Source organism: Triticum dicoccoides, chromosome 1A (genome assembly GCF_002162155.2).
Source record: "Triticum dicoccoides isolate Atlit2015 ecotype Zavitan chromosome 1A, WEW_v2.0, whole genome shotgun sequence".
NCBI lineage: Eukaryota > Viridiplantae > Streptophyta > Magnoliopsida > Poales > Poaceae > Triticum > Triticum dicoccoides.
Window position 1 is genome coordinate 4862202 of NC_041380.1, and position 11410 is coordinate 4873611.

General features: G+C 45.6%; 1 protein-coding gene across 1 annotated transcript in view; it reads right to left on the minus strand.

Annotated features, from left to right (window-relative positions):
* Window positions 1-10866: 10866 nt before the first annotated feature.
* The window catches only part of LOC119360552 (gamma-gliadin-like), a 1473-nt gene continuing 929 nt past the window's right edge, over window positions 10867-11410 (minus strand). The window contains exon 2 of the mRNA XM_037626356.1: window positions 10867-11408. Coding sequence (XP_037482253.1) covers window positions 11029-11408 — 380 coding nt within the window. The 3' untranslated portion in view covers window positions 10867-11028. The remainder of the gene's footprint in view (window positions 11409-11410) is intronic.

Sequence of the window (11410 nt, forward strand, 5' to 3'; positions counted from 1 at the left end):
CGGTGCTTCCAGGACGTAATTCTTCTGTGTAGCAATGAGGATAATCCTCAAGTTACGGACCCAGTCCATGTAGTTGCTACCATCATCTTTCAACTTAGCTTTCTCTACGAACGCATTAAAATTCAAAGGAACAGTAGCACGGGCCATTGATCTACAACAACATAGACATGCAAAATACTATCAGGTGCTAAGTTCATGATAAATTAAAGTTCAATTAATCATATTACTTAAGAACTCCCACTTAGATAGACATCCCTCTAGTCATCTAAATGATCACGTGATCCATATCAACTAAACCATGTACGATCATCACGTGAGATGGAGTAGTTTCAATGGTGAACATCACTATGTTGATCATATCTACTATATGATTCACGCTCGACCTTTCGGTCTCAGTGTTCCGAGGCCATATCTGCATATGCTAGGCTCGTCAAGTTTAACCCGGGTATTCTGCGTGTGCAAAATTGGCTTGCACCCGTTGTATGTGAACGTAGAGCTTATCACACCCGGTCATCACGTGGTGTCTCGGCATGACAAACTATAGCAATGGTGCATACTCAGGGAGAACACTTGTACCTTGAAATTTAGTGAGAGATCATCTTATAATGCTACCGCCGTACTGAGCAAAATAAGATGCATAAAGGATAAACATCACATGCAATCAAAATAAGTGATATGATATGGCCATCATCATCTTGTGCCTTTGATCTCCATCTCCAAAGAACCGTTATGATCACCATCATCACCGGCTTGACACCTTGATCTCCATCGTAGCATCATTGTCATCTCGCCAACTATTGCTTCTACGACTATCGCTACCGCTTAGTGATAAAGTAAAGCAATTAGATGGCGATTGCATTTCATACAATAAAGCGACAACCATAAGGCTCCTGCCAGTTGCCGATAACTTTTACAAAACATGATCATCTCATACAACAACTTATATATCATCACGCAAAAACAAGTTAGACATCCTCTACTTTGTTGTTGCAAGTTTTACGTGGCTGCTACGGGCTTCTAGCAAGAACCCTTCTTATCTACGCATCAAAACCACAACGATTTTTCATCAAGTGTGTTGTTTTAACCTTCAACAAGGACCGGGCGTAGTAAAACTCGATTCAACTAAAGTTGGAGAAACAGAAAACCACTAGCCACATGTGTGTGAAGCACCTCGGTAGAACCAGTCTCATGAACGCGGTCATGTAATGTCGGTCTGAGCCTCTTCATCCAACAATACCGCCAAATCAAAGTAAGACGTTGCTGGTAAGAAGTATGACTATTATCGTCCACAACTCATTGTGTTCTACTCGTGCATATAACATCTACGCATAGACCTGGCTCGGATGTCATTGTTGGGGAACATAGTATTTCAAAAAAATTCATACGATCACGCAAGATATATCTAGGAGAAGCATAGCAATGAGCGGGGAGAGTGTGTCCATGTACCCTCGTAGACCGAAAGCGGAAGCGTTTAGTAACACGGTTGATGTAGTCGAACGTCTTTGCGATCCAATCGATCCAAACACCGAACGTACGGCACCTCCACGTTCAGTACATGTTCAGCTCGATGACATCCCTCGAGCTCTTTATCCAGTTGAGGCCGAGGGATAGTTCCGTCAGCACGATGGCGTGGCGACGGTGATGATGAAGTTACCGGCGCAGGGCTTCGCCTAAGCACTACGACGATATGATCGAGGTGTGTAACTATGGAGGGGGGCACCGCACACGGCTAAGAGAAACGTGTGTCTTTGGGGTGCCCCCCTCCCACGTATATAAATGGGGGGAGGAGGCCGGCCCAAAGGGGGGCGCGCCACATGTTGGGAGTCCTACTAGGACTCCCTAGTCCTAGTAGGATTCCCCTCTCCTTTCCTTTTACGGAGGGGGAAAGGGGGGAAGGAGAGGAGGGGAAGAGGGAAAGGGGGGCACGCCCCTTCCCCTTCCTATTCGGACTCCACTTGGGGGGGACGCGCACGCCTCCCCCTTGTGGGTTGTACCCTCTTCTCTCCCATGGCCCATAAGGCCCATGATTTCCCCCGGGGGGTTCCGGTAACCTCCCGGTACTCCGGAAAAATGCCTGAATCACTCGGAATCATTCTAATGTTCGAATGCAACCTTCCAATATATGAATCTTTACCTCTCGACCATTTCTGTGATCTCATTCGGGACTCCGGACAAACTTCGGTCATCAAATCACATAACTCATAATACAAATTGGCATCAAACGTTAAGCGTGCGGACCCTACGAGTTTGAGAACTATGTAGACATCACCGAGACACATCTCCGGTCAATAACCAATAGCGGAACCTGGATGCTCATATTGGCTCCTACATATTCTACGAAGATCTTTATCGGTCAAACCGCATAACAACATACGTTGTTCCCTTTGTCATATGTATGTTATTTGCCCGAGATTCGATCGTCGGTATCCTCATACCTAGTTCAATCTCGTTACTGGCAAGTATATTTACTCATTCCGTAATGCATCATCCGGTAACTAACTCATTAGTCACATTGCTTGCAAGGCTTATAGTGATGTGCATTACCAAGAGGGCCCAGATATACCTCTCTGATACACGGAGTGACAAATCCTAATCTCGATCTATGCCAACTCAAGAAACACCATCAGACACACCTGTAGAGAATCTTTATAATCACCTAGTTATGTTGTGACGTTTGATAGCACACTAAGTGTTCCTCCGATATTCGGGAATTGCATAATCTCATAGTCATAGGAACATGTATAAGTCATGAAGAAAGCAATAGCAATAAAATTAAACGATCATTATGCTAAGATAACGGATGGGTCTTGTCCATCACATCATTCTCTAATGATGTGATCCCGTTCATCAAATGACAACACATGTCTATGGTTAGGAAACTTAACCATATTTGATTAACGAGCTAGTCTAGTAGAGGCATACTAGGGACACTCTGTTTGTCTATGTATTCACACATGTACTAAGTTTCTGGTTAATACAATTCTAGCATGAATAATAAAGATTTATCATGATATAAGGAAATATAAATAACAACTTTATTATTGCCTCTAGGGCATATTTCCTTCAGGAAGAGCATCGCGGGTGGGAGGGAGAAGGGGTATTAAGAGAGTGTGGGTTTGGGTTTGGGCCTCCGCGCGCTATGTGTACACATGTGTTGGTGGGTCGATAGTAGTGGCGCCGGGTTTATACCCCACACTACTACTATGGCCTATCTCGGGGGTGCGGTAGAGACCACTTAGTAGTAGCGAGGGATTTATACCCCTCGCCACTACTATCAACTTAGTAGTAGTGAGGGATTTATACCCCTCGATACTACTATGGCCAGTCCCGGGCGGCACGATCGAGACCACTTAGTAGTAGTGTGGGGTTTATACCCCTCGCTACTACTATCAACTTAGTAGTAGTGTGGGTTCTATACCCCTCTCTACTAATAATTAGCAGCAGTGTGGCCCATATACCCCTCGCTACTGTTAAGCATCTATCTATAAAGTATTTTCTAGTAGTGCATCGATGGCGGTGAAATCAATCGTTCTGCTTGTTTTCCGTACTAGCTCTCTGACGTCCAGAAGAAGTTTACGGTCATAAGGTGCAATGCCCTTGCCTTCATGAGTGACACGATGACACGGGAACGAGCTTCCAAGCCTATGGTGTCGCATCGTGTCGTGGTCTGCTAGACTTAGTGGACGAATGCTACTCCAATATCGGTTGATCCCATACTACGATACCAAGGAAGACATGCAACTACTATATATATTTCTTCAAGTCAGTCAACACAAGTAAAATCTAGGAGTTCAACTGGTGCAGCTATGCAATGCTAATGGAGACAACACAATTCAACTTTAGCACTTCACTCATAAGCAACACCACGTTCAATGGCACACACCTTAGAGTGTACCTATGGTGGTTGATTGGGCTATAAGAAATGTGAGTCCATGTGAAGATGCCAAACATAATAACACAGCTAATTACACATGCAGTGGCAGTAGCAACAAGTGCATGAATTCCACAAATGATCTAGGGTACACATGCAACTGTGTCCTTGAGTATGACAACAACCCTTATCTTCTAGACAAATGCATGGTATGCTACTAACTTATTTGCTACAAATTCCAATGAATTGTGTCCTTTACTTTGTACATACCCAATTATAATATTTTATTTTGCTAATACAATGTAGCCTTCAATTTAAACCAAGGTTTGCATCCATTAATTATGTTAGGTTCATATGACTTCACTACATAAATAGGTAGATAATGCATAAGACTGAGATTGTAGCTAGGGATGAAAATCTAAATACGGCATGAATTTAACAATTATGAGTAATGTCTTTGTGACAGGAATTTTCTTTGTCTTTTATTCCCATGTTTGAACTAGTATAGGTCGGGGTTACACATTATGGTGCACATCACTTTATTTGTCATCGTTACATTGAACACTCATTGACTAAACAATGATGATCCATCCGTCTTGTATTATAGGTCTTCATTTCATTGGCCACCGATGCTTGTAAGACTACTCCCGGATGGTTGTTGTTGTGGATATGGTTGTTGAGGTTGGTGTGGTTGCTGGGGGAATGGTTGTTGGGGTTGCTGGGGTAAGGACATATTTATCCCTAAGTGTTTTGGTGATTGATGACAATGCATTTGCGGACTAATCGTGTGCCATGAGTTTTCCAGACTCTTCTCTGCTAGGCACAAGACGATTGGGTGCCCCTCGAAGACTGACGAAGACGACGTCTTTTCTACGTTTCTTTTTGGTGGATTTGAGTCGTAGGAAAGCCGTACTATTAAGAGGGGGTCCGCGTTGGAAAGGTTTGGGTGGAATCATCACGTACATGTCTCCTTTTATCCCCTCCTTCTTCCTTGGAGCTTCCTCCATTTTTCCTGCCTCCTTTGACTGGCTACTGATGTGGTTGCGGTAGTACTGCTCCTGGATCAACGGTAGTACCGTGGGCATCCACGGTAGTACCGCGCGGTGGCGCGGTAGTACCGCTGGTGCTCACGATAGTACCGCTCCCCTGGAGCCGCACTACCGCTGCCCACCAGGCTAGTGCCGCCCCTTTGCGGTAGTAGGAGTGGATGTAATTTTTTACATCTGCACCTATCGCGATAGTACCGCTTTCGCCATGCGGTAGTACCGCGCTATGCGGTCAGGCAGTAGTACCGCCCCTCGGCAGTACTACTGTGTCGAGTTTTTGCTACTTCCATTTTTTTGCGGAAGTAGGCACGGAAGTTCCCCTTCTCCCTGGACGGGATTTTTGCCTTACGGTAGTACCGCATTGGGGGCGCGGTAGTACCGCGCGTGCAGAAGTACCACCCCCAGCTTGCGTCTGTTTCCCTGGCTGGGGTCGCGGCAGTACCGTGGAACGGTACGGTAGTACCGCACTGCCATGCGGTAGTACCGCTTGGTTGCAAGCAGTAGTACCGCGCAGCCTTGCGGTAGTACCGCTGGCCAGGTGCGGTAGTACCGCTGGCCGCGGGCTGGTTGGTGGGTAACGGTTGGATCTTTTCCACACACTATATAAAGGGTCTCCTTCTTCCCCTTTGACTCACCTCTTCCACCATTAAAGCTCCATTATTGCTCCAAGCTCCATTTTCGCCCGATCTCACTCCCTAGCCAACCAAACTTGTTGATTTGCTCGGGAGTGGTTGAGAAGGCCCCGATCTACACTTCCACCGAGAGATATTTGATTCCCCCCTACTAATCCCTTGTGGATCTTGTTACTCTTGGGTGTTTGAGCATCCTAGACGGTTGAGGTCACCGCGAAGCCATAGTCCATTGTGGTGAAGCTTCGTGGTGTCGTTGGGAGCCTCCAATTGAGTTGTGGAGATTGCCCCAACCTCGTTTGTAAAGGTTCGGTCGCCGCCTCCAAGGGCACCAATAGTGGAATCACGGCATCTCGCATTGTGTGAGGGCGTGAGGAGATTACGGTGGCCCTAGTGGCTTCTTGGGGAGCATTGTGCCTCCACACCGCTCCAACGGAGACGTACTTCCTCTCAAAGGGAAGGAACTTCGGCAACACATCCTCGTCTCCACCGTCTCCACTCTTGGTTATCTCGTGCCTTTACTTGTGTAGCTTATTTGTTTCATATATCTTGCTTGCGTGTGTTCCTATTCGTGTTGCATCATATAGGTTGCTCATCTAGTTGCATATCTAGACAACCTACTTTGATGCAAAGTTTAAATTGCTAAAGAAAAGCTAAAAATTGTTAGTTGCCTATTCACCCCCCTCCTCTAGTCAACCATATCGATCCTTTCAATTGGTATCAGAGCCTCGTCTCTTTATTAAGGACTTTACCGTCCAAAGAGTATGGTTGATACCGTAGACGGTGCGGAGGAACACTTCGATGTGAATCCTATCTCGTCTATGGGCGATGGGGGAACTTCGGTCTCTCGTGAGGAGTTCAATGTGGCCTTGGAGACATTGAAAACCTCCATGACGACCGAAGTTGAAAGCATGTTTACTAAATTTCTTGAGGGGCTTAAACTATCCACCGCACCGTTGAAAGTGGGTGATCCCGCCATCAAGGTGTCGGATGCTATCCCCGAAAAGGGGGAAGCTAGTAGTGAAAAGGCTCCTTCTTCTAGTGGCAAGAATGGCACCGGCATCTTTGCCCATGTGGAACCACCACTTGTTTATGGTGGACCGGTTCCTTCCACTCATTTGAATCATGCCGGTCCTCCCCCTAAGATTGTGAAAAATGAGGATTTTGATTCTTGGGTTTACCGCTTTAAATGTCATTTAAATCATGTGAACACTAACCTTTGGAGAATCATTGAAGAAGGTTTCTATCCACATGATCGAAGAAACTTCACTCCTCGAGAAGCTGCGGACAATCAATTCAATGAAAATGCTCTCTTCATCATTCAAGATGCAATTCCACCTGAAGACCTACCTCATATTCGTCCCTTCGCCTTGGCCAAAGATGCATGGCATTGTGTCGTGTCTCTCTACCGGGGAAGCGCAAGCATTCAACGCTCCAACTATGAAGTGGTACAAGATGAGGCCGATGAGTTTGCAATGAAGGAAGATGAAGAACCTCGTGAGCTTTATCGGAGAGTAACCAAACTCGCGGTCTCACTACGAGATCACGGGAGCAAGGACACGGATGACAATTGGATCAAGTGCAAATTCCTCAAGGCAATGATGCCCTACCACAAGGCCATGTCTTCCGTCATTCGTCAAAGACCGGACTTCCACACTTTGACCTCAAGCGAAGTGTTGGATGAGTTTGTGTCCATGAACATTTTGTACAAGACCGCCGACAATGCGGTGCTCCGTTCTCAACAGGCAAAGAAGCCTAACCTTGCATTGAATGCCAAGCTCACCGTGGAAGAAGAAGAAGAAGAGGAAGAAGAGGAGAGCAACCCTGAAGATACGAAGTATGCATATCATGAACACATGGCACTTGCTTCAAGGCAATTTTGGAGCAAGAAAATCTCGAGGCCCAATTTTAGCAAAAACAACTCGAGTGGCACAAGGGGCAAGCAACATGTAAGGACTTGATACAATTGCGGCAACGTGAGTCATTTCGTTGCGGAATGCCTGTATGAGAAGAGGGAAGACAATGGTGGCAAACTCATCCGAAAGGACAAGGCCAAGTCGTTCCCCAACAAGAACAACTTCACCAAGAAGACTCCTCCCAAGGCTTTGGTTGTGCAAGAAGAATACAATGAGGATGATGATGATGATGAAGATGATGAGTCGGTTGCCATGGCCTCCGTTGCCATTGCAACAACGTCATGGGTGTCTCTCTTTGACTCACCCAATGAGAGCATCACCGCCAAGTGCCTCATGGCTAAAGCCACCAAAAAGGTAACCTCCAACATCAAAACTACCATCATTAATCATCCTTCCCCGACGGATAGCATTAATGAACTTGAGGGAGCTAATGTGGAGGCTAACGAGTTTGATGCCTTTATGGGCAAACTCAAGGGAAAATCCAAGAAGCACTTTGTTGCTCTCTTGGAACAACTGGGTGAGGCCAATGACATGATCGAGGATCACGAAGACACCATCTCTAAGATGGAAGGGCATAGTCGTGACTATGCCAGCACACGTTCAGCTCGATAACATCCCTCGAGCTCTTGATCCAGTTGAGGCCGAGGGATAGTTCCGTCATCACGATGGCGTGGCGACGGTGATGATGAAGTTACCGGCGTAGGGCTTTGCCTAAGCACTATGACGATATGACCGAGGTGTGTAACTATGGAGGGGGGCACCGCACACGGCTAAGAGAAACTTGTGTCTTTGGGTGCCCCCTCCCACGTATATAAATGGGGGGAGGAGGCCGGCCCAAGGGGGCGCGCCACATGTGGGGAGTCCTACTAGGACTCCCTTGTCCTAGTAGGATTCCCCTCTCCTTTCCTTTTACGGAGGGGGAAAGGGGGGAAGGAGAGGAGGGGAAGAGGGAAAGGGGGGCACGCCCCCTCGCCTTCCTATTCGGACTCCACTTGGGGGGGGCATGCACGCCTCCCCCTTGTGGGTTGTCCCCTCTTCTCTCCCATGGCCCATAAGGCCCATGATTTCCCCAGGGGTTCCCGTAACCTCCCGGTACTCTGGAAAAATGCCCGAATCACTCGGAATCATTCCGATGTTCGAATGCAACCTTACAATATATGAATCTTTACCTCTCGACCATTTCTATGATCTCATCCGGGACTCCGAACAAACTTCGATCATCAAATCACATTACTCATAATACAAATTGGCATCGAACGTTAAGTGTGTGGACCCTACGGGTTTGAGAACTATGTAGACATGACCGAGACACATCTCCGGTCAATAACCAATAGCGGAACCTGGATGCTCATATTGGCTCCTACATATTCTACGAAGATCTTTATCGGTCAAACCGCATAACAACATACGTTGTTCCCTTTGTCATATGTATGTTATTTGCTCGAGATTCGATCGTCGGTATCCTCATACCTAGTTCAATCTCGTTACCGGCAAGTCTCTTTACTCATTCCGTAATGCTTCATCCGGTAACTAACTCATTAGTCACATTGCTTGCAAGGCTTATAGTGATGTGCATTACCGAGAGGGCCTAGATATACCTCTCTGATACACGGAGTGACAAATCCTAATCTCGATCTATGCCAACTCAAGAAACACCATCGGAGACACCTGTAGAGCATCTTTATAATCACCCAGTTACGTTGTGACGTTTGATAGCACACTAAGTGTTCCTCCGGTATTCAGGAATTGCATAATCTCATAGTCATAGGAACATGTATAAGTCATGAAGAAAGCAATAGCAATAAAATTAAACGATCATTATGCTAAGATAACGGATGGGTCTTGTCCATCACATCATTCTCTAATGATGTGATCCCGTTCATCAAATGACAACACATGTCTATGGTTAGGAAACTTAACCATCTTTGATTAACGAGCTAGTCTAGTAGAGGCATACTAGGGACACTCTGTTTGTCTATGTATTCACACATGTACTAAGTTTCCGGTTAATACAATTCTAGCATGAATAATAAAGATTTATCATGATATAAGGAAATATAAATAACAACTTTATTATTGCCTCTAGGGCATATTTCCTTTAGGAAGAGCATCGCGGGTGGGAGGGAGAAGGGGAATTAAGAGAGTGTGGGTTTGGGTTTGGGCCTCCGCGCGCTATGTGTACACATGTGTTGGTGGGTCGATAGTAGTGGCGCCGGGTTTATACCCCACACTACTACTATGGCCTATCCCCGGGGTACGGTAGAGACCACTTAGTAGTAGCGAGGGATTTATACCCCTCGCTACTACTATCAACTTAGTACTAGTGAGGGATTTATACCCCTCGCTACTACTATCAACTTAGTAGTAGTGAGGGATTTATACCCCTCGATACTACTATGGCCAGTCCCGGGGGCCACGGTGGAGACCACTTAGTAGTAGTGTGGGGTTTATACCGCTCGCTACTACTGTCAACTTAGTAGTAGCGTGGGTTCTATACCCCGCTCTACTAATAATTAGCAGCAGTGTGGCCCATATACCCCTCGCTACTGTTAAGCATCTATCTATAAAGTATTTTCTAGTAGTGCATCGATGGCGGCGAAATCAGTCGTTCTGCTTGTTTTCCCTACTAGCTCTCTGACGTCCAGAACAAGTTTACGGTCATAAGGTGCAATGCCCTTGCCTTCATGAGTGACACGATGACATGGGAACGGGCTTCCAAGCCTATGGTGTCGCATCGTGTCGTGGTCTGCTAAACTTAGTGGACGAATGCTACTCCAATATCAGTTGATCCCATACTACGATACCAAGGAAGACACGCAACTACTATATATATTTCTTCAAGTCAGTCAACACAAGTGAAATCTGGGAGTTCAACTGGTGCAGCTATGCAATGCTAATGGAGACAACACAGTTCAACTTTAGCACTTCACACATAAGCAACACCACGTTCAATGGCACACACCTTAGAGTGTACCTATGGTGGTTGATTGGGCTATAAGAAATGTGAGTCCATGTGAAGATGCCAAACATAATAACACGGCTAATTACACATGCAGTGGCAGTAGCAACAAGTGCATGAATTCCACAAATGATCTAGGGTACACATGCAACTGTGTCCTTGAGTATGACAACAACCCTTATCTTCTAGACAAATGCATGGTATGCTACTAATTTATTTGCTACAAATTCCAATGAATTGTGTCCTTTACTTTGTACATACCCAATTATAATATTTTATTTTGCTAATACAATGTAGCCTTCAATTTAAACCAAGGTTTGCATCCATTAATTATGTTATGTTCATATGACTTCACTACATAAATAGGTAGATAATGCATAAGACTGAGATAGTAGCTAGGGATGAAAATCTAAATACGGCATGAATCTAACAATTACGAGTAATGTCTTTGTGACAAGAACTTTCTTTGTCTTTTATTCCCATGTTTGAACTAGTATGGGTCGGGGTTACACATTATGGTGCACATCACTTTATTTGTCATCGTTACATTGAACACTCATTGACTAAACAACGATGATCCATCCATCTTGTATTACAGGTCTTCATTTCATTGGCCACCGATGCTTGTAAGACTACTCACAGATGGTTGTTGTTGTGGATATGGTTGTTGAGGTTGGTGTGGTTGCTGGGGGAATGGTTGTTGGGGTTGCTGGGAAATTGTTTGTTCTAGTTGCTGGGATAATTGCTGTTGGGGCTGCAGAAATGGTTGTTGTGATTGTTGTGGTTGTTGTGGTTGCAGGATGGATGGTTGTTGTGGTTGTTGGGGTTGGGGCTGGGGAAATGATTGTTGTGATTGTTGGGGTTGATGGGAAAATGGTTGTTGCGGTCGTAGGGGGAATGGTTGTTGTGGTTGTAGAGGGAAAGGTTGTTGTGGTTGTTGAGGGAATGTTTGTTGTGGTTGTTGGGGGAATGGTTGTTGCGGTTGCAGG